The 23,003-nt window shown below is 54.1% G+C and overlaps 1 protein-coding gene across 5 annotated transcripts in view; it reads right to left on the reverse strand.

Annotated features, from left to right (window-relative positions):
- The window catches only part of EPN2 (epsin 2), an 87,730-nt gene that overhangs the window by 3,747 nt on the left and 60,980 nt on the right, over window positions 1-23,003 (reverse strand). For all 5 annotated transcript variants that reach the window (XM_058705084.1, XM_058705082.1, XM_058705085.1 and 2 more), the window contains 6 exons: window positions 20,760-20,872; window positions 18,346-18,438; window positions 17,218-17,392; window positions 3,994-4,167; window positions 3,335-3,421; window positions 1,057-1,272 (listed from right to left, as the gene is read on the reverse strand). In XM_058705084.1, the coding sequence (XP_058561067.1) occupies window positions 1,057-1,272; window positions 3,335-3,421; window positions 3,994-4,167; window positions 17,218-17,392; window positions 18,346-18,438; window positions 20,760-20,872 (858 nt within the window). The remainder of the gene's footprint in view (window positions 1-1,056; window positions 1,273-3,334; window positions 3,422-3,993; window positions 4,168-17,217; window positions 17,393-18,345; window positions 18,439-20,759; window positions 20,873-23,003) is intronic.

The following is a 23,003-nucleotide window of genomic DNA, read 5'->3' on the forward strand; positions in this document are numbered from 1 at the left end:
AGCGGGGGGAAGGCCAGCCTGGCTTAGACACTGGGTTCTCATCCTGCACAGGGAGCAAGGAGCAACCACGTCCTTGCCCATCACAGGGTTGGGCAGGACCAGGCCCTCCACACACCTCACTTCTGCCCCAGGGTCCCCACCCTCAACTCTTCTAAGTCCTGGGGTCCCTCTTTTCTGCAGGGTTCTATGAGGGGCCGCGGCCCAGGGCTTCAGATCTGTCTTGCGGTGGGCTTCAGACTGAACGCCCTGAATGTGATAACATCCCGGCCCTTGGGGCTCCCAAGGCCTTGCTGGGAAATCTCGGGGGCGTCGGTCCCCGGAGGGAGAGGATTATCTGGGCTGGGTGCCGAGAAGGACTGTGATCTCCCACCGGAGAGAGGGCGCTCCGGGCAGGGAAAGCAGAGGGGCTCGGGGCAGCTGAGGGTGTGAGTGCAGGGGCAGAGAAGGCAGGGCCAAGCCGGCCACAGCAGCCCTGGACGCTAAAGCAAGGGCTGGGGGCTTGTCCACACGGAGACTTTGAGGGTGGAGAGCGGGCCTTTAGAAGGAGCCTGCCGGCAGGGAGGACACACACAGGGATGGGAAGGTGGGGTTCCGAGCCCTGGAAAGGCAGAATCCAGCCCCTCGCGGGGCTGAAGTGAGGGTCCGTGGGTCCCTGGAAAGTGGCCCCCAGAGAGTGGAAAGCTGGGCAGCAAACTCCGGCCCCTCCTCACCCCACCACTGCCCTCGCCCGGCCAGGAGGCAGTGCTTGCCGGAGGGTCTCCCTGGCCAAGGGCACCGCGTCAGGGACAGCTTCCGCTCAGGGGTCTCGGTCTACCTGAGGAGAGGGGCTGTCTTCCAGCCCCCACCCCACCACTGCACACCGGCGTTCACACCCCTACCCGCTGAAGCCCAGCAATTGTGGCTGTGCCTCTGAGCATCTGGCACCAGCGTGTGGGACACGGCAGGAAGCGCCCCCCAAGGGGTGGAGGAGAGGTCAGGGCCCGAGGCCTGCCCCAAACCCGTTCTCAGGAAGGGCGGACGACTGGCGGGGGTGGGGGGGCCGGGAGGTGCGCATACCTGGTGCCAGGAACGGGTTGAGGGACTGGGCCGGCGGGGCTGGCCTGGTCACCAGCGAGTCCAGGTTCACCAGGGCCGCGTTGGGGCCCAGGAAGGACTCGGGGGTTTTCCGGGAGCTGCTGGGCTTGCTCGAGGCGGTGGTCAGGGGCTGAGACTCAAAGGGGTCGGGGCTTGTAGTTCCGTTGTTTTGGGACGGTGGAGAGGCCACCGCCTCAGCTGCAAGATAGGGACACACGCGGGCACGGTGAGAGCGGAGGGTGGGGCCCCGAGACGCCAACCCCAGGAGAGTCCCAAGCGAGACACAGGCATTCCGGGGGGCACCCCACGTGGCCACGCAGAAGACGGGATGTTCGGTGCAGGGCTGTTTCCAACAGACCTGACCGGGGACAGTCGGCCACAGGGGCAGCTCCCAGGACCCCCGGTTCACGTAACCAAACCCAGAGCGCAGGGACAGAAGACACGATGTTGAGGGAAGAGCCGTATCACAACGTTACGTGAAGACAAGCAAGTGACAAGACAACGCAGACAGCATGATTACCCCCCCCCCCAAAATACCGGGGTGCTCCTTCAGGTTGCTGGCTGGGCACGAGCAGCTTACTTTTTGGTGTGTGTTCACTGTCCATTTTCTACAATGAACGTGAATTTCTTGATGGAGAAGAAAGCAAGTTATTTTCAAAAATTCAGCCAACAGAGGGTGTACTGAGACAGGCTGGTGGGAACGCAGTGTGCTTGGCCAAGATGCAACGCGGCAATGGGGTTAAGGGTTCTTAAAAATGGTCATACTCTCCACTCGGTAATCCCATTTCTAGGAATCCAGTCTTGGGAAATAATGCGAAATGTGAACAGGGATGTAAGCACCAGGCTGTTCACAGCAGCATTATTTACTTGAGCGAAACCTGGAATCAACCTAAAATGTCCTCCCAAAAGTTACAGATCAAATAAATTACCGCTGAGCAACGCAAGGAGAATATTACACAGCGATGGAATAGTTGCTGAAGTCTTTTTTTTTATGTCCTGAGAAAAATTTTTCCATTTTTCAATCCGTTGTTCTTCTGTAAAGGAGGAGAGGGGGGAGGACCCAACTCCATTGGACAGTATGAGCTGAACAAAAAAGACCGTATACACAGAGCCCAGAAAACATACACAGCGGCTGGGGTGGGTGGAAGGATTACAGATGATTTTCATTTCCTTCCACAAACTTTCCCAAATTTTCTGCAGTGGAAATAGCTCTAGAATTGGGGGTACCTATTTTGCAAGTCCACGGAACGATGTCCACACAAAGAAGCCACACCGCCTTCTCGCTGAGGCACGCGTGGGTGGGCCAGGACAGTTAGGTTGTAAGTTGGCCCGCAGAGGACACGCATGGCATTTTGTTTTTTTAACGCAGCGAAAGAAAGACCCCAAGAAGCAGCACGTTCTATGTGGCCTCTGGTCCCCTGAGCTGAGAGGGGGCCCGAGGGGTGACCCGGGGCACCAGGCTGCTCGTACCTTAGACCAGGGCCAGCCAGGCCTGTAGCTGTAGCTAGGGGAAGGGGTGGGAGGAGGTGGGAGGGAGGAAGGGGGTGGGGGTGGGGGGCAAATGGAGAACGGGGAGGGCACGGGGAGAAGCTGAGAGAGGAAAGAGAAAGGAGAGAAGTTGCTCTATGTAGCTGGGAGGCGTGGCCAGAGACGGACAGAGACAGCCTGGCTCTGTCCCTGGCCTCTGGCCTCGGCCCCCTCCCCCTGGTCTGGTCTCTCTGTACCCTACCTGCCCTGATGCCCCGCCAGCCCCGGGGGCACTGGGCCTGGGCCTCTGACAGGCACTGGGTGGGAGCCACAACGGGGGTGACGAAGTCGGGCAGAGACACCGTGTCCAGGCCCAGAGCTCGGGCTGTCTGCAAAAGGGGCAGCTTGGGGAGTGGGGACTCGGGAGGAAAGTAGACGGTCATAGCGGCTCAGGCTGGACAGCGGGGGGGGGGGGGGGGGGGGGGAGGGGAGGGGCCATGCCAGGCTGGGGCTCGTGCAGGCAGCCTCTGGGGTTTGGGGGCGGGGCCGAGGCAGAGAGGTGAATGAGACAGGAAACCCAGGCCCGACACCAGGACGGGGTGAAAGAAAAACCCAACCGCATGACTTTTCACTGCCAATGTGTGAATTCCTGCAATCGGCCACTTAGAGCTCCCGAGACCAAAACACAACAAAATGCAGGAAGTTGATAGGTCTTGAAAGCCGATTATTTCTGCAACAACTGGGCTGGTCAAAGGCACAGACGTTATGGAAACGACTACCATCTTTCACATACCTGTTCTTTTTGAAGTTCGGAGGTTGTCAAATTCAGAAAAGTCATCTTTAATTGTACCATTCAAATTACTGAAGAGATCAAAGGCCCCTGGGTGAACATAAGAGGCCGGTGACTGTGGGCACATCAACATGACCCCGCGATTCTGCCGTCCAGTCTACAACCCAGGGGTGTGCTGGGAGCAGGAGGGGAGAGGTCTACCCCATCGCACGGGGCTCAGGGTCACCTGGTGGTCTGGGAGGGGGCCAGGCCGAGGATCCTGGCCTCCCAGGACACGGTGTGGGGGCGCCTGCCTGCGACTGCTCCCGCCTGCCCCAACCCCAGACTGAAGGAGGCGCTAGCGTGGGTGGAGGTACTTGGGAGCTAGGTTTCGAGACTTGGATAGAGCCTGTAGGAAGCTACTGGAAGGAGCGCCCACAGGGTAGCCTGCCCAGACCCCCTCGGGAAACTCCCTCTGGACAGAGGCACGGTGCCCAGAAGACCTGTGAGCTCACCCTTCACGGTGGGCTTGTGGCATCGGGAGACTGGGGACAAAGGCTGCAGGTGACGGGGTAGCAGCAGCAAATGCAGGCAAACCCACAGATCCCACGCCTCGGAGCCAGAAGAGGGGAAGGCATGGGGCCCAAAGAGGCCCTCGGAGCCTGGGCAGAGGGAGGTCTCACCAGTGGCCGAAACAGGCTTGGCGGCCGAGGCTGCGGCCCAGGCGTCGGCTGTTTTCCCAGCACTGGGGGCCTGCTGCTGTGGGGCTGCCCAGGGGTCCGAGCCCTTGGAGACGGAGGGTATGCTGGCTCCGGTGGGCACTCCCCACGGGTCGACGGGGGCAGCTGGCTTGGCACCTGTGGAAAGGCAGGGTAGGCTCAGATACATCCTCGGAGAGCGCTGGGCGGCTGGGGAGAGAAAGGAGAGGACGCTGGGCCCCACGTCAAGACAGGCAGTCACCCAAAGGGTGCTGTCCCACGCCAGCAAAGCTGGACAGAGCTGAAGGCCAGGGCCGACAGCCATCGGGGGTGCCCACCCCGGGGAGTGCACTGGGCCTGGCCTGCTGGGAAGGGACCAGACAGGAAACCGCGGAGAACCTTTCCAAAGTCCCCGCCATACACGGTCTCACGAGGAGCCTCCCGAGCTGAGTTCGAGCCCGTCTCCCCGGAGTCCACAGGCTTCCCCCAAGGAACGAGCCCTGCCCATCTGCTGCTCCAGCCACAGGCCCTGGCAGCATCCCGTCCCCACTTGCTTTGAGTGGTTTCTGCTTTTGACAGAGGGTGAATAAAACAGAGGTGTATGTGAAAAGGAATCAGAAGCAAATGCCTATGTACCTAGGCAATAAAATGTTTTCAAACCGTCAGTGGCAAATCAACTTAGTGGGTCACAACCGGTTTTCAAAAGAGTAGAAGAGAACGCACCTAACATAAGGGGTCGATCCCGTTGTACCAGTCCGTAACCTCGGTCACACACAGACACGGGGCGTTTCTCACGTGTAAGCACGGACACACAACCTGCACCTGTAGCTTCTGATGGAGTCACAACAATGTTTAAAAGCCACAGCTTGGCTGTCAGCCTGGGTGGCCCAATCGGTTAAGTGTCTGACATCATCAGCTCAGGTCATGATCTCGGGGTCTGCGAGTTCGAGCCCCGCATTAGGCTCTGTGCTGACAGCTCGGAGCCTAGAGTCAGCTTCAGATCCTGTCTCTGTCTCTGTCTCTGTCTCTGCCCCTCCCCTGCTTGTGCTCTGTCTCTCCCTCAAAAACAAACATGCGAAAAAGTAAAAACAAACTAAAAGCCACTGCTGCCTTTCAGGGAGAAGTGCCCCCCGCAATGGTGGCCCCACCCCAATCCTCATCAATTTCGTGTTGGCCCTTCCTTCGACTTCCCCCTCTACCCCATAGAGGCAGCCTTACACAACCTATCGATCAGCTGGGCCTACTTTCTTACCTATATATAAATGTACACATCCTGTACGGCCTGCTCTATTCACGCACGCCACATTTTATTTGGGAGAGTTCACCTGTGTTGACGTGCAGTGGAAACGTGTTCCTTTTTATGGTTGTATAATATTCCGCTCCGTGGCAGGGCGGGGGGGTGCCCGCATGTGATTGGTCCGCTGAAGGCACTGGCTAGGTTTTGCTTTGGTTCTCATCCCCAAGTGCGCTCATACGTGTGAGGCCCTCGGTCGAAGCTCCTTCCCCTTCACCGAGTGATGCCCGTGTGGCCTCCACAGTCATGCCTTATGCTGTGTGGGTGCAAGTCCTGGTGCTCTGGGAACTGCCCCATAATCTCATTAATGTTCCCTGCATTAATGTTCATAATGTTCCATTAATGTTACCTCCCAATTTGTGGCTTTTCTTTTCACTCTCCTTAAGGTATCTTTTTTTTTTTTTTTAATGTTTGTTTATTTTTGACAGAGAGGCAGAGAATGAGCAGGGGAGGGGCAGAGAGAGAGGGAGACACAGAATCTGAAGCAGGCTCCAGGCTCCGAGCTGTCGGCACAGAGCCTGATGCAGGGCTCGAACTCACGGACCGCGAGATCGTGTCCTGAGCAGAAGTCGGACACTCAACTGACTGAGCCACCCAGGCGCCCCCTTAAGGTATCTTTTGATGAACAGAGATGTTCTGAAGTTTAATGGGGAGAAACCTATCGGTATTTTCTTTTGTAATTTGTGCTTTTTGTGATGACCAGGAAAGCCTTCCCTCCACCTCAAAGGTCTTTTTCTATGTACATATTTCCTTTTTATTCTGTGTGCACATCTCTTGCAAGTGACGATGGCCTAATTCTTCCCAGCCTTTACCCTTTTTCTTTCCTTTTCCTGCCTCACTGTGCTGGTTGGGACCACCAGCGTCAACGTAAAGCACGAGTGTGGACAGCCAGTGTCCCTGTCTTGCTCTTACAGGATCAATTTTCAACGTTTTACATTAAATGGTAGCACTTACCATTTATAGGTTTCTTTCCTTCTAGAAGCCCTTAATCAGGCTCTGGAAGCTCCTCATTATTCCAAGTTTGCTAAGACTTTCACAGTGAATGGCTGATGAATTTTATCAGTTTTAAATTTTTTTTTTTTTTTTTTAACGTTTATTTATTTTTGAGACAGAGAGAGACAGAGCATGAACGGGGGAGGGTCACAGAGAGAGGGAGACACAGAATCTGAAACAGGCTCCAGGCTCTGAGCTGTCAGCACAGAGCCCGACGCGGGGCTCGAACCCACGGACTGTGAGATCATGACCTGAGCTGAAGTCGGACGCTCAACCGACCAAGCCACCCAGGCGCCCCTATCAGTTTTAAAATTAAGATGATAGCATGATTTTCCCCTTCTCGTCTGTGATATGGTACACGTATGTATATGTTTTCTAAGGACGGGGTCCTTGCAAACTTTCTCCTGATGTACTCTACCATTTTTTATATTTTTCATGTTGGTTTAGCAATTATCTGCTTTTTGCATCTGTATTCCTGAGCGGGAGTGGCCTGACAGGTCTGTTCTCACACTGTATGTCCTGTCTGCTTTTGATGCTACGGTTATGCTAGTCTCATAAAATAGCAGGATACTCCCTATTTTCCTACCCTCTGAAGGAGTTTGTATAAAGGTGGAATTGTTTCCAGAGTGGTGTTACAATCTGCCAGGAAAGCCCTCCGGGTGGATTGTGGGGTGGGGAGGATTTTTAAGTCCTGACTCGATGCCTTTAATGATGATACAGCACTACCCCTATTTACGGATTTCCTACTGATCTCCGGTCAGCTCTGCTAAGTTTTCCTTCTAAATTTATCCACTTTAAGTTTTCAGATTGAAAGCACAGAGCTGACCAAACAGCCTCTTACTCCGTGTGAAACCTTGGCAGTGTGGGCAGTTATGTCCCCCTGTTTCATTCCTAATAACGCCTGCGTCTTTCCTCCTTATTTAAAAAAAAATTTTTTTTTAAGTTTATTTCTTTAGAGAGAGTGAGCTTGAGCAAGGGAGGGTCTCAGAGAGAGAGAGAGAGAGAGAGAGAGAGAGAGAGAGAGAATGGGAATCCCAAGCAGGTCCGCATTGTCAGCATAGAGTCCAGTGTGGGGTTTGAACCCACAAACCACAGATCATGACCTGAGCCGAAATCAAGAGTCAAGACACTTAACTAACTGAGCTACCCAGGCGCCCCTCCTCCTTATTTTTTAAAATTATTCTTGCCAGAGATCTGTTTTATTTGTTGCTCTTTTCGGTCAGCGATGACTGTCCCGTGTGTTTGTTTTCTAATGCACTCATTTCTGTTCTTATCCTTACTTCATTTCTTCCACTTTCGGTGTCACGTTATTCTGTAAACAGTGAAAGCTACCAGTTCCCCCCTCACTATTGCTTTAGTGGCCCCACAAATTCTGGGATAAAAATATTTACCTTACTAGTTGGTTTTAAGTGTTTTGATTCTCATTAGAATTTCTTCTTTGACTCAAGAATTCAGAGGAGTTTTTCAAATGTCAAGCATATGGAGTTTCTCTAGTCTTCCTTTTGTTGCTGAGGATGTTGTAGTCAGAATGTGTGTTCTAGGTGATCCCGGTTTCCAGAAATGTGCTGAGGCTGGCCTCTTTTTTTTTTTTTTTTTTTTTTTTTTTTTGCCTAGCACAGGATCAAGTCTTTGTTAAGTATTCTGAAGGGGACTGAAAATAATGCGTGTGCTCCTGTCACTGAGAACAACAAATCCGCAGGCTTATGAACTGTGCCGCTCAAATCCTGTTACATTTTTACTACTTGTTGTGAAATGACATGAAATATACATATTGGTCTCTGCACCCTCGGCTCCTGGTCCCGAATTCCTGAAACCCTTGGGATCTCTTAAGTGACCACAGCACTGGGAGCATCTCTTGCTCAGCTGAGGCGACTCTGGCCGGGTTCCTTGGAGGGCTCCTGGCTGGAGCCAGAATAACCAAAAAGACCAAGTCACAATGGGAAGCTGGGACGTTTCTGCTGCCTGCAAATGTCACTATTTCACCTTTGCTCCTAAGGAATACCTTCAATGAATCCAGAATTCCGGAGGGTAACAGATGTTTCGCTGGTGTCTCAAAATGTATTTTACCATCATTCTGGCAAGAAAGAGGTTTCCCTAGGAAGGGAATTCAAGGTTGATGGTGTTTCTTCCAGCGCACCTAAGACCTTATTCCACTGCTTGCCAGCAATGGCCATCCTCATTGAGAAGTCAGCCATCCGCTTGACTGCCGTCTCTTTTCAGTGGTGCAAATGCTCCCTTGGGTTTATTTAAGACGTTCTCTTCCTTAGGGGCGCCCGGGCGGCTCAGTCAGTTGAATGTCCGACTCTCGATTTCAGCTCAGGTCATGAGCTCACGGTTCAGGGGTTCGAGCCCCATGTTGGACTCCATACTGAGTGGGGAGCCTGCTTGGGATTCTCTCTCCCCCACTCTCTGCCCTCCACCACCGGCGTTCTCTCTCTCTCTCTCTCTCTCAAAAATAAAATAATGAAACATTAAAATAAAAACTAAAAGATGTTCCCTTCCTGTGGTGTTCTCCAGTCTCCTGCCAATGTGCCCAGGTGGGGATTTCTTTTACTTTATCCTGCTTACGATTCACCAGGCTTCCTGGATCTGAGAAGTAGCACCTTGCCACAAACTTAAAAACCATCAATCATTATCTTTTCAAGCATAAACTCTTCTGGAACTCCAAAGAGATGTGTGTTAGATGTCCTCATTCTGCCTATGCTTCCCCAGCCACACTGACCTCCCCAGCACCCCCAGACACACAATAGGGCACGTAAACCGCCTGCTGCCTCTGGGCCTTCGAGTCCCTCCGCCTCTCCCCTCCCCGCTTGCCCTCACTAACTCCTCTGGAATCACTCAGCTTTCCTTTAGAGCACCTATCGTTTAGCACCATAACTACTCCTTTGCCTAAGAGTCTCCCTGGGCTGTGACCCCTGTCACGCTCCTCCCCGCTGCAGGTGTGCGGGTGGCTCCTGCGACAATCTGGCTGAGCTCTGAGGTTCAGAGAGGGCCGCAGGAAGGGTGGTGACTGCCAGTGTCAGAGAAGACCAGGGAATGTCCCCCAGGCCTCCAGAGGACTCGCCTCCCTGGGCCCCATTCCCACGCAGGCCCCTCTTAACAGCCCCAGCAGCAGCGTGCGTGGCTGGGCACGGGCCAAGGCAGACGGACCTGCAAGGTTCACTCCCACCACCACTTGGACACCCGAGCCTGTCAACTCCTGTGTGGACCTGGGACCTCTCCTGCTGCTTCCCCCAAACCCACACCCTCCAGAGGCCTCCAGAAACACCCACCTGCCTCCAGAAGCTGCTCTGACCTTTCCTTCCAGGTCTTCCCAGAAGCACACACAGAGCCACCTCCCTGTGACTGTGACAGCTCTCCCCAGGCCCACTTCTGCCAAACGTGACGAGGCGCTTAGCAGGACACTGGTCCTGGCTGGGATCACAGTGGGGATGGGTCCTTGCTCGGTCCCCAACCCAGCACCTCACGGGGCCTTGGTTCTCCACCTTGACTAGAGGGAGCCATGTGGTAGAAAGTGTCAGGGAGAGACTGGCAGACTGCTCCGGCTCCCTGTGAGCAAGGGAATCTTCTTCTTTTTTTTTTTTTTTTTAATTTTTTTAATGTTTATTTATTTTTGAGAGAAAGAGAGACACAGCGTGAGTAGGGGAGGGGCAGAGAGAGGAGACCCAGAATCCGAAGCAGGCTCCAGGCTCTGAGCTGTCGGCACAGAGCCCGACGTGGGGCTCGAACTCACAAGCCGTGAGATCGTGACCTGAGCCGAAGTCGGACACTTAATGGACTGAGCCACCCAGGAGCCCCAGAGCGTGGGAATCTTGACACCCTTTCTTCAGCCTCCCCTTGCTCGCCAGCAGCCACGAGAACTGCACGAGCTCGTCAGGAGACCGGTCTACACCCCCCAGCTCATCTGCGCCAGGAGGACACGGACCGGGAGGCTCACGCTCCTGCCCCTGCAGACCTGACCACCTCGGGCACTGTGTGAGAGCTGCTGCCCGTTCCATCCGCTCGCCTCCATCAGGAGACCCCTGGCCACTTTCCAGCACTCCTGCCCTGTTTCCCTGAAGGATACCCTGACTTCCTTGGGAGAATTACCGCCCCCCCCCCCCGCTTACTCCCAGTCCCAGTCTGAGGCGGACTGACCTTGCGGTGGCAACCGGGGAGGGTTTCCACCAGCTGACGTGAACCTGCAAAGTACCCCGGTCCCAAGCCCCCCACTCCCAAACCCCTGGATGGCAGAGGAGCTACAGAGAAATCCTCCCTATCCCTTGGGCTGTGGACTGAGAACACGAGGTAGCCCCCAAGGCGGCAGGACCTGGGGCTTCTGAGGCCGGAGGCCAGAGGGGAAGGGCCCACAGGCTCGGGCTGCGCAAAGAAGTCTGGGTCTTGGTGATAATGTCTGAGCCACGGTGTCCAGCTGGTGTGAAGACAGAGCCACCCATCTCTACCGGAGCTGTCTACAAGGTCATCTCCCACCGCTGTGTGTCTGGAGGGGTGGGAGGTGCTTGCTGAGAAGGCCCGACCCCTACCCTGCAGCCTCCACAACACCTCATCCCTCAGCCACCCACTCTAAGCCCAGCCCCTCACCCCTCACAAGGAACTCACCCCTGCGCTAGCTCACGTGACAATGCGCCTCCCCAGCTGGAGCGCGTGTTCCACAGAACAGCGGCCGGGTCTACCTGGCCCACGCCGCTCCTGCCCCGCGCTCAGAACTGAGCCTCACACGCAAAAGATGCTCGACAACTAATTGGGGGCTGGAGGGAAGCGGCGAAGGATCAAGGGAGCTATAGAACCCCGGGGCCGGAAGGGACTTTGCAGTTTCCACACTAACTTCCTCCGGTGAGGCATCTTTGAACACTGGAGTTCAGTGACCACTTCTGGACAATTCGGGGTGTTAGAAACACACACAGATAAGAGCTGCCCCTAAGCTCTGACGCGCTGCGCAGAGTTTTCAAACGCCTTAGATTTGGCAAGACTTCACTGGCCGTGCGGCTCAGGGGCCACCAGAGAAGTGGTTTTCAGGTGTTGTTGTCCTTAGGAACCTCGAGGGATGTGAGTAAAACACTAACACTGCCTCTTCCCTTCACACGCACAGACTCTTGGGAGCGCCTGGGCGTCTGGATTCTTAGAAGCTTCGAAGTGACTAGAATAGGCAGCCAGGATGTGTGAGAGCCACCGAGCTCCTGGAGCACTCAGGTGCCTGGCCAAGCCTTCTCGGAAGCAGAGGCCCACCATCTGAGCACCAGCCAGACACACAACCTGAATGGACAAACGCCGGGCGGGGATGAGCCTCGCCTCCCACACACAGGCGCTCCTTGGAGTCACCTCGCTCTGAGCACATTTGGTCAGCATTCACCAGGCCCGGGTCCAGGTCCCGCCTCTGAGAAGAAACAAGAACACACCTACTGCAACCAGCATGGCTGGCACGGGCAGTCGGTGACCACGGGATCGGGGCAGGCAGTGCTGTGGACAGGTGACATCTTTCCACGCAGCATATGTGAGCCGCGTATCCAAGAATACACAGGAGTTTGCGAGGCGGACAATTGGACACGATGTAAAAAGGAAGGATCAGGCATTCACGGGAACCCAGGCGGTCCCCACAAAGAGACAACTCTCGGGGTACTCCGCCACCCCTCCAGCCCTGGGCCCCGGGCCTTCCCCTCCTGGCCTCACACGGGCAAGCCCCTCGGCAACCGCACACCTGCCACACAGGTGCAAAATCAGGCTTTGCTCCTCCATCCAGACCCTAGCTCGGGCAACGAGGGTCGAAACACCAGTTTTCCCTCAAACTGATAAACGGGCAACGGTAAGAGTGAAAACAAAGTGCTTCAATGTCTCCGGAGGAGCTCCTTTTGCACGAACACAGTAACGTGAGGCTATATACATCACGCGCATTCTAATGCCCTCTCCGTGAGCTGGCACCACGCTGAGCCCCGTCATCCTGGGCTCACAGGCAAGGCTTCCCACACGGGCCCCCCCCCCGCTGCTGTGCAACTCTACCCTAACGTTGTTCGAGAGCCTCTTATGACCCCCAGTTATTTCCCACGTGCCCTGCGTCCCCTTTAGAATACGCTGAAACAGCACGGCCAAGAACTTTAAAACCCAGCACGCACGATGCTGAAAATCCACAAGCTCCGGTCCAGAAAGAGCTCCCTGCCCCCGCACCGCCGTGCACGCAGACAAAGCACAGTCACAGCCTAGAGAGCTTTGGGCGTGGGATGAAAGACACCCTCGGTTCAATCCCTGGCCAGTCATCCAGATGACCACGGATGAGCCGCTTAGCCATGGCGGGCTCCTGGCTTTCCAGTCTGCGAGTGGTGCTTGGGGACCTATGTGTGTACCAGGCACCGTGCTGACTTTTGGAGTCACAGGAGGCTACACGCGGTGGCACCTCGCTTTCCTCAAACCTACCTGGGGGACAGAAAACGTGCCCTCTGCTTTCCCACGGGTGCCGACAGCCCACATAAGCTAGCCTGGCGGGGCAGACCCCCCCTTTACGCCTGCTGACGGCGCGGCCCCTGGGGACCGGCGCTCCGTCTTCCTCCTCCATGAATGGACAGTGGATTCGCTGCAAGGCTCCTCTGTGCTCTGTCCTCCGTGTAGTCGACGGGGCCCGGGCCACACCACAAACCCAATAAATAAATGCTTGTTGAAAGCGCGAGTGAATGAGAGCAAAGGAGGATGCAACTCGGGGCAGAAAGATCAAGCAGCTTCCGCCTCCCGCTCTGTGGGCCCATTCATAGGGAGCAAGTGTCCCTGTGCCCCTCCCCCGCCAGCCTGGCTCATCCGAGGCCTCGCGTAGGAATATTCATGTGCGGGGGGGGGGGGGGGGGGGGGGCAGTCACATTGTGGGGGTCACAGAACTGAGTGGCGGGGATCATCAGGAAACCAGCAGCACCACCTGCTGCCACTGGGGCGGAAGACGGCCGGCCTCTGTCCTGGCCCGGGCAGTGAGCGGGCCTGAGCCAGCCAAGGCCTTCTGAATCACCAGGCTGTCTGCCCTTCTCATCCCAGGTGGCTGCTTTGTGTGTCTGGAACAGAGGAGGAAGTGCCCCGCTGACCCGGCGGGCTCCGACCGCCCTCCTCTCAGCCCTCAGCATTTCCTCCCAAGGCCGCTTGGCCAAGCCGCCCCCAATGCTGCTTGGAGAGAACCGGGAATGGCAGGGCTTTGCCACGAAACAGTGTTCCTTTCATCCGGGGGCGGGGGCGACTACCAGCGCTTGGGTAGGAACTCTCTACATCTTTCAAATGTATGAATGTGTTTCCGGGCATTGGGGTGGCCCAGAAAACACACACTAGCGGATTCTGCTTGAGGCTAATCGGCAAGTCTGACACCGTGTCTTGCTCTGGAGCGGCTCTCGGAAGAGGGAAGCAGAGAGGGGCTGTATCCATGCTCCAGTGCATGGAGGAGCTGGTGTGAGGCCATCTCCTGCAGGGCTGTTGGAAGCGGAGCTTCAGAGCTGCACAACCCACCTCCGGGGACAGCCGGGGGCTGTGTCACGGTGCCACAGCCCTGCACTGTCCCACGGGAGCCGTGCAGCGCAGAGTTTCTGATGCCTGGAAATACTCACCACACAGTGCAGATGGAAATACCTATATACATTTGTAAGGCCGGATATACAATATGGCCTCACCTATGTAAAAACATAACAGCCAGAAAAAAAACAGGAAGCAGATAAGCTAACATTCTAACACTGGTTATCTCCACGCTACGGTCTGAGGTGACTTTTCCGGGACACGCATGGCCACAGAAGGCTTCTGCAGCAGCCCAAGATGGCATATGGCGATTCCAGGAAAGGATTAGGTGCCACATGCACTGAACCTGCCCCTAACTTGCCGTGTGACACCAGAGGAAGGAGGAGCCTCTCTGGGCTTTGAAGTCCCCTTTTCTCCCCAAGTCACTGGTTAAAATGCCAAGTGCGTCAGAACCAAGGACAGGGCCCTGGGTTGGGCGAGGGGCAAGAAAATGGCCGACTAGCAGTCCGCAGACCACACTGGCCACCAGCAGATATATCTGATCAGCCCCAAATCATGTTCTCACTTTAAAATTCCTTGTCGGGGCGCCTGGGTGGCTCGGTCGGTTAAGCGTCCGACTTCGGCTCAGGTCACGATGTCGCGGTCCGTGAGTTCGAGCCCCGCGTCGGGCTCTGTGCCGACAGCTCGGAGCCTGGAGCCTGTTTCAGATTCTGTGTCTCCCTCTCTCTCTGCTCCTCCCCCGTTCATGCTCTGTCTCTCTCTGTCTCAAAAATAAATAAATGTTAAAAAAAAATTTTTTTAATTCCTTGTCAACATTTAAAAATTAACAGACTTCAGGGCGACTGGGTGGCTCAGTCGGTTCGGCGTCCAACTTCGGCTCAGGTTGTGATCTCGTGGTTTTTGGGTTTGAGCCCCGCATCGGGCTTGCTGCCAGCAGTGTGGAACCTGCTTCAGACCTTCTGTCCCCCTCTGCCTGTCCCCCGCTTGCGCGCTCTCTCAGAAATGAGCAAAAATGAACAGATTTCAAAAATTTAGGTTTCCATCTTCTCTTTAAAAAACTGGATTCTAGTAGCCAAAAAAGTGGAAACAACCCAAGTGTCTATCGAGTGCTAAGTGATTAAACAAAATGCGGTGGAACTATAAATGGAATGTTCTTCAGCCGTTATAAGGAACGGAGTGAGGACACGTGCCACTACTACAGCGATGAACTCTGAAAACATCACGCTGAGTGACACGAAGCAGTCACAAAGGCCACACGCTGTTTGATTCCATTACACGTAAGAAATATCCAGAACGGGAAGATCCAGAGACAGAACGCAGTAGACTGGTGGTTGCCAGGGGCTGGAGGGAGGGGTCACGGAGGGTGACTGCTTAATGGGAATGGGGTCACTTTCTGGGGTGATGGGAATGTCCTGGGATTAGTAGTGATGGTGGCACCACACCGTGAATGGCTAACAACTGCTGAAGTGCCCACTTTAAAACACCCTATGAGGTCAAGTCCCTGGCTCCATCAAGACATCCAGGGCACAGGGCACAGGGCTATCCCCCAGCCAAAGGAAGGGAGGGGCAAACTCGTTCATTGAAAATTCATAAATTCTGTGTCCCCTGACCTGGTGACACATACCCCTAGTAAGTCAAAGAGCAAAAAAAAAAAAAAAGTAGACAGCAGTAGTCTCCCTCCCAACCCCCAAGCCCCCCCCCCCCCTCCATCACTCCCCATCAGCCACAGACTCAGCAGAATTCAATCTTGTTAAACGCACCCGGCTCGTAGCGTGCCAGTTTTCTTTTCTGGGCACTAGAAAACGTCCTGTCTGTTTAATGATCCATTACGCAACTCCAAAAGGGATTGATAGTGTTTCCTGAAGAACATCCTACCCATAACTCAAGGTGGCCATCACGTTACAGAGGAACTATTTCTCAAATTTAAAAATAAAGTCAAAGCCACTGTCTGGAAGGGACCCAAGTGGGCATTTCCAGGAGAGCTGCCTTCGCCATCCCTGTGTATGCTCAGTAACACTTTAGCCCACAAGCTCCCCGGGGCGCAGCGCGCAGGCCATGGGCCATGAGAACTGCCAAGCTCCTGGCAACCGTGGTCCTGGCTTTCGGTGACCGAGATCCTGTAGGCCATTTGGCCTGCAGTTTGCCCCAAGGCCCAGAGGGCTCCTGCCAAAGGAAATGTGGGGACCTGCCCGGGTCCCTGAGGCCAACGGCGTTGCCAAAGGACATCTGGGGCTGATACTGCCTTCTGGACAAGGCTGCCAGGCCCTGAGGGCCCCGACCCCATGCCCTTGCTCCCCGCTGCCTGTAACCTGCACCCACTACACCACTGCACGCTCTGGGCCTCTCAAAAGCCACGCCTTCTGCTAGGCACACCCTTGCCTCTTCACAGCCTGGCCACCTCCTGTGTTTCCCTGAAGGTTCCTCCGAGATACCTGTCTCATGCCTGCCAGACTCCTGAGCTAAGCCCTGTCCCAGGATGCTCTTAAAGACCCACCACCAAGGCCCAGCCCACCAGCTGGTGTACCTCTGCCATGCTGGAACTCCCATCTTGCCCCCACCTGCTCAGGACCTTGAAGGCAAGACCACTACCTGTTTGCATCTGGGTCCCTGAGTAGCAGGAAAGAGCCTGGCGTTCGGTACACTTCGGCAAACGTCCAGGGAACCGAGCCGAACACAAAAGATGGTTCCAGCTGGGGGAAACAGAGACCCCAAAGAGACACACGCAAGTTGCCACAAAACCTACCGCCGAAAGTTCCCAGACAGATCAGCCATGGCCGGCAGGGCTCAGAGCACCGGGTGGGGGGAACCTCCCGGAGCAGCAGGCTGGGTTGGAAGCCATTACAAAGGCTTCAGGCCAGGCCCTGTGTCCAGCCATCAGGAAACCCACAGGCCCAAGATTTCTCCCCAGATTAAAGCATCTGCGCCACAGTCGTGTTTCAAATCTCCTATCACAGACTCTCCGACATTTGGCATTAAAAAGAACTTTAAAATATTCACTTAGCCTAGTAAACTGACTATTGCTTTATGTAACAGGTAGGAAGAATTACAGCAAACACATCCTCTTTTCATTAGCAACCACAGCAAGCACATCATAATTTCCAGTTATGTATTAGTTTCTTAACCTGGGGTGCTGGGTGCAATTCTGAGGCTCAGAGAGTTGACACACGTCCCAGAAAGGGGACCAGCCATTTCTACTGCGTGTGGGAAGCAAAGAGGAAGTCAGCTTTCCCTCTACCAAAGCAGAAAACCATTCAAAACAGAAAGCCCTGTGTTGCAGTCCTCGGGAGGACTTTACTGGACATTACGGTTGGGAACTGGAGAAGCCCCAACCCGCCACCAAAGGCCTGCCTCACTCCCACCTCCAGAAGGGGGGAGAGAGCAAGAGGCTGTGCCCTATTGCCCTTCACACATCCAACAGGAAGGCACGGGAGACGAAGGGGGCAGGTATTTACCGAACGATGGCCAGGGGTCTGAAGAGCTGGCTGGGGCTGCCGGCCCGCCCCAGGGGTTCGTCTGGTTGGCTGAGGCTGACCGGCCCCAAGGCTCTGCTTTCTGGGCAGCAGGGCCCGAGCTGGGGAGGGCGTCCATTAAATCCAACAGAGTGGTCTGCTGTGGGTGGGAGCCATGCTTTGAGACAAAGAGAAGGGGACAGGTTTTACTTGGCTACAGTCACAGCAAATATCCACGTGTTAACCATAAATACTGTCTGCCTCCTAGGAAGAGAAGCCCTCTGGGAGGTGCCAAGAGGAAACTGAGCTGCCCACCCCGCCCACCTCCTCACAAAACCAAGTCTCAGTGCGGCCCAGGCTCCACCCACACCAAGCTATACACTTTGTGCCCAATGCCCCGCCCACCTTCAAAGGCCCTCAGGGCTTTCCAGAAGGACTCAAGCTTTTGCCCAGACTGCAGCCTCCCTCCCGAACGCTGCCCCCAGCTGCCAGCCATCATCCAGGGCCTTCCTTCCTGGGGGGCGGCCCCGCCCACCGGCTCGCATGCCCCCCCCCCCCCCCCCCCCCCGCCAGCTACTGCCAGGGACCCCGTGGTGCTGTACCACAGGAGATCACTGGAACCGCTGGCCCTGTGTCTTCTGACTGGATGAGCCTGACGGGAGCAGACCCGCGTCCTAGTCACCTTAGGCTCCTAGCAGGCAGCCTGGCGCAGAGTAAGGCTGATGACGGCAGTGGAGACCGGCACTAGTGAGGGCTTACCCTGTGCCAGGAATTTGTTCCAAAGCACTTGACGCTTGGCTTATGTAAGGGCCGCCAAGACCGCCTGGCTATTATCGTGCTCGTTTACACGGGAGGAAAGGGAGGCCCTGGTCAACAGAAGCCCCTCGCCCATGCCCATCTCCTCTGGGGCCGGTCTCAGAAGAGCCTTGGGAGTAATGTCTGGGGCGGATGTGTTTTCTAGTACGTCCTCGGCTCACTCATGCTCAGCACGGGCCCGAGGAGTATTTGTTGAGCCAAGGGAGAAAAGAGCACCTTCTGAGAAGGCAGGGTACTCTGCACGCTAGGTTTGGGACATTCCCCCAGCGACTACGGGACCGTCTCAAACGTTTACCTTCCCCGTGAAGCGCTTACCTCTTTCTTTTTGGGAACTTTAACTGTGTCTCTTCGGCTCTCTTCTAGGGCCATCTGTAATCTGAGGTCATCACCCCGCCGGAGGCGCTCTTCCTGTAGAGGACAATGGGACTTGGAGCTGACCGTGACTGTAATAACATCACGGTAGAGAACAAAGCAGCGCTGGCCAGGAACAGGATGCGCAAAACTGTAGTACGCATTATTTCAAAGGAAGATTGGAAAAGGACTCGTGAAACACAGTCTTCTATCCCGAAGATATAGCCCACAGGGCTCCGCCCCACCTACTTCGTGTGGCTTCCCTGATTTTGGGGTCCCAGCAGGCAGACGGGCGCAGGCACAGCCAAGTGAGGGAAAGGGAACACTTTTTCTCAAAATGAAAATGGCTTTATAACTGTAATTATAGAAGCAACACGTCTCCATATAAAATACAAAAGTCTGACAGCCCAGAAAGGAATTAGAAAAGAGGATGAAAATCACTTATCATTGCACCTCGCACAGCACATGCTTACAGAAAATGGCTGTATGTTTATTTCTATGATTTCAAACAGAAATGATTCATTATACAGCTGAGCCTCCAACAACATGCGCATTAGGGGCACCAACCCCCGCCCCTGCACAGTCAAAAATCAACATATATATCTGACTCCTCAAAAATTTAACTACTCTACGCACACTCTCTCTCAAAAACAGTAAACTTCAAAAAACTTTAACTATTGGGGCGCCTGGGTGGCTCAGTCGGTTGAGCGTCCGACTTCAGCTCAGGTCATGATCTCACGGTTCGTGAGTTCGAGCCCCGCGTCAGGCTCTGGGCTAATGGCTCAGAGCCTGGAGCCTGCTTCCGATTCTGTGTCTCCCTCTCTCTCTGCCCCTCCCCCATTCATGCTCTGTCTCTCTCTGTCTCAAAAATAAATAAACATTAAAAAAAAAAATTAAAAAAAAAAATTTTTAACTACTAACAGCCAACTGTTGACTGGAACATAGTCACTTAATGCATATTCTGTATATGTATCATATGCTGTTACTATAATACAGCTAGAGAAGATAAAATGTTATTAAGAAAATAAGAGGCAGTATCTTTACACTATTTATTGAAAGGAATCCACACATAAGTGGACCAGCACAGTCCAAACCTGTGTTGCTCAAAGGTCACCTGTATTTAATTTATATTTATCTTTTTATTAAAAAAAATTTTCTTCATGTTTATTTTTGAGAGAGTGGGGGGTGGGGGGTGCAGAGAGAGAGGGAGACACAGAATCCGAAGTAGGCTCTAGGCTCTGAGCTCCAGGATCCGAAGCAGGGTCCAGCACAGAGCCCAATGCACGGCTTGAACCACAAACCATGAGATCATGACCTGAGCCGAAGGCGGACGCTTAACCGACTGAGCTACCCAGGCGTCCTTAATTTATATTTATTTAAGGTGAAGTCACCCTATGCAAAAGACTGGGTTGTCCTAGGCTTTTACATAATAATGAAATTAAAAAATCGTTATATTTCATTTATATTAAATGTGATAAATCACAGAGATGAGTTATTTACGAAAATGGGCTCCGGCTGTCCATCTGTCCCTGTATTCCTACACCTTCTTCCCGGGCTGTCAGTGACAGAGCCAGGCATCCACAGGGACAGATTTAATGGCTGTGTTTTTCCTGCTGTGAACAGAGGGACCGAGCAAAGCTGTCCACTACTGCTGGACTTTAGGTTTCCAGTTACAGCGACACAAGTCAGGCTGGGACAGCCACCGCTGCACTCCCGTCGCACTCCCTAATACCTGTCCCTACACATCACCTCTGGGCGAGATGGAGCCTCGAGCTACCTGACTCAGTCTACCCTCCCTAACCCAAGGTCAGCAGGGACGGACCTCATCACTGGGGCCCACGGGATGGCCGCTCTGCAAGGTCATTTCCATCACGTCTTTCCCTCCTTCTCCGTGTTAAAGTAATGCATGATTATTAGAGAAAAACAGGAACTGAAAAAAATTAAAACTGCACACACTTCCGTCATCTAAACGCAATGAGCACTCTATTACCTGCAGCTCTTCTCGGCTTTTCGGCGCTCAGATGCTTTCGATCCATCTCACCAAACCTCCCTCCCAAGGGGCTAAGCCCCACTGCGCACCCACAGGCCTTTCGCTGAGGGGCTGTGGACGCCCAGAGGCCATGACACTTGCTGTGTGTGCGAAAGTGTTTCTGGGGCGCACTTCCGATCACTCCATCCCTTGGCAACAAGAGGCTTCCCTACCTGGAACAGCACAGGCCCCCCTTCCTGACAGGGGACGGTGGGCGGCAAGAACACGGTCCTGGCACCTCGAAGCCCCATCTCAGGAAACACACCCGAAACACCGAGGGCAGGGCCTGCTCCGCGCCCCGCCCGGCCCCCGCCCCCGCCGCGCAACCCGCCCCTGTCCAGGCACCCACCTGCTCCGCTACCTCTCTGCTCATGGCAAGTGCCAGCTGTAGCTGCAACTCTTCTTCTCCACTTGTCTGGGGCCGGGCCTGCTCCAGCTCAGAGGACACCCTCGGGGAGGTGGCTGCAGGGGAAAGGCAGAGTCACTACCGGCAAGGGACAGGCTCACGATCAACAGCCACCGGGTCGAACCACACCCCGTCCCCACCTCACACCCGCAGGGTCGGGCCGTGCACGGAAGGGTTGTGACTATTGCAAGGTTAAAATCTAGTAACATCAAACACAGACTCTCAATTACAGGAGCCACGTGGCCCCAGTCAAGGAAAGAGGCCTTCAGGCACCAGCCCCATGGTCAGGCCTCGCCAGGATTAGAACCTCAGTCTTCGCTTCCAGGCTGCCCTCTTTCAGAGAGAGAAACTAAGTTGTTTGCTTGTTTGTTGGTTGGTTTGTTTTGAGAAGATCAAAAGTATTGTTCTTGAAAAGCTGGATCAAAGACTGTCACTCAAACAAGCACAGGGCTATCTGTGGACCAAGAACTTCACTTGAGACTCCTCAACATTGAAGAATCTCACTGTGCATCTCATGGGGGTAAAGACCATGGGAAACTAAGCCAAATGTTTCTGCGGCAACCCTGAAAAATTGGGTTTTCTAAGTAAAACGGAGCACCGACTTGGGAAAAACACATTTTTGCTGTCAGCAGTTAGCTAGTGTAAACACTTGAAAGCAGCTCCTGGAAAGACAGTTCTTACTGAAGGGATGGGATGTGGACTCCTAGCGGATGCAGTGAGCCTCCAGGAAAGGAGTCTTGACGCATTCACACACTTAAACCAGGCTGGGCCTCCCCGTATGGAAAACGACACAGCCATCAGATGTTCTGTGCATCGGGGAGTGTAGGGTTCTCCAGAAACAGGGCATAAAGCTTGGGTGCACGTGCCCGCCTCTGCCTCTGCCTCGAGAGAAGGTCCACAGCTTCTCCGAAACCCTCAAAGCTGAGCCCCACTGCCTGAAAGGTCTGGAACCACACTCCATCCTCCCTCTGGGCCTTTGTGCGTGCCACGCCCTCCTGGCATGTCCTCGGCAAGTCCTCAGTTCTCGGAGCTCGGCTCCCCTGCCCTGGTCCTCCCGGACTGCCCTCCCGGCTGGGGCTGGGTCAGCACTCCCCTCTAGTCTGCAGTTTGGTGGATTATGCCAGAAGGTACGCTCCTTGAGGAGGGTCCAGGCCTGTCTTCTCACCAGCACATCCATCCTCAAAGGTTGGCAGAGCACCTGGCAAACACCCACTGGATAGATGGATGCGTGGAAGCATGCACAGATGGACAGACGGACAGATGGAGAATTCAATCTCATGGCGGACGGGTAGCTGTTTGAAAATGCTCTAATCGTGTATCAGTTTTCTTCCTTTTTTCATTATGTCCGTTCCAGCAAGCCCCACCATCAGGGCCCATGCACCCAACGCTGCTTCTGCCTAAAACCCCAATGTAAACTTGCTCCTTAGGACTTGCCTCTTCGGGAGAAAGTAAAAGGTCAGGAATGATTCCTGACAGATGAGGTTTCTAGTTGGCTCGGCTCTGGCCACCATGAATAAAAACAGGAAGAAGAGGGCTAGACACAGAGTCACGGACGTGATCACAGAAGAACCAGGCAAGGTTGCAAGGGCAGGACGCTGCAAAAGGCAATGCTCTGTCACACAATTTTTTAAAAGCGCACAAAACACGTGGCAGTAAGGGTTCGTTTCTGAAGGGAACAATTCTGTGTTGTGAAGCAGTGTGTCTGCTATGATTTACTGTCAACCAGAAGAACCGCCCCCACCCCCCAACAAAAAATAAAGAAATAAAAGGAAAAAGAAACAAATCAGGTTGAATCCCAGCCTAGTAAATCACAGTTGCGTTTTCCAAAGTGTTTGTTTTAAAAATAAAGCTAGATGGTAATAAAATGGAACGTCCAGTCCATTTTAATAATCTGATTTATTAATAATATACCAAATAAAAGCATATATATATATATATATATATATATATATATTTTTTTTTTTTTTTTTTTTTTTATGGTGGTGGTGCTCTTGTTCCCAAACCTCACCTATGCCAATAACAGGGCTCAGGTTTGGGCTTTCCTGTACTCTAGAAGCAAAGATGTCACCATCCAGACTGCTGGATACAAACGAAGCCGCACGGTTTTGGGGAACGGCTCTGGAAGATTCTGCTCGACTGAATGTGTGTGGCTCTCCCATGCTTAACCACTCAGGCCTGCCTGTTCCC

The sequence above is a fragment of the Neofelis nebulosa genome, chromosome 16 (assembly GCF_028018385.1).
Source record: "Neofelis nebulosa isolate mNeoNeb1 chromosome 16, mNeoNeb1.pri, whole genome shotgun sequence".
NCBI classification, from domain to species: Eukaryota; Metazoa; Chordata; class Mammalia; order Carnivora; family Felidae; genus Neofelis; species Neofelis nebulosa.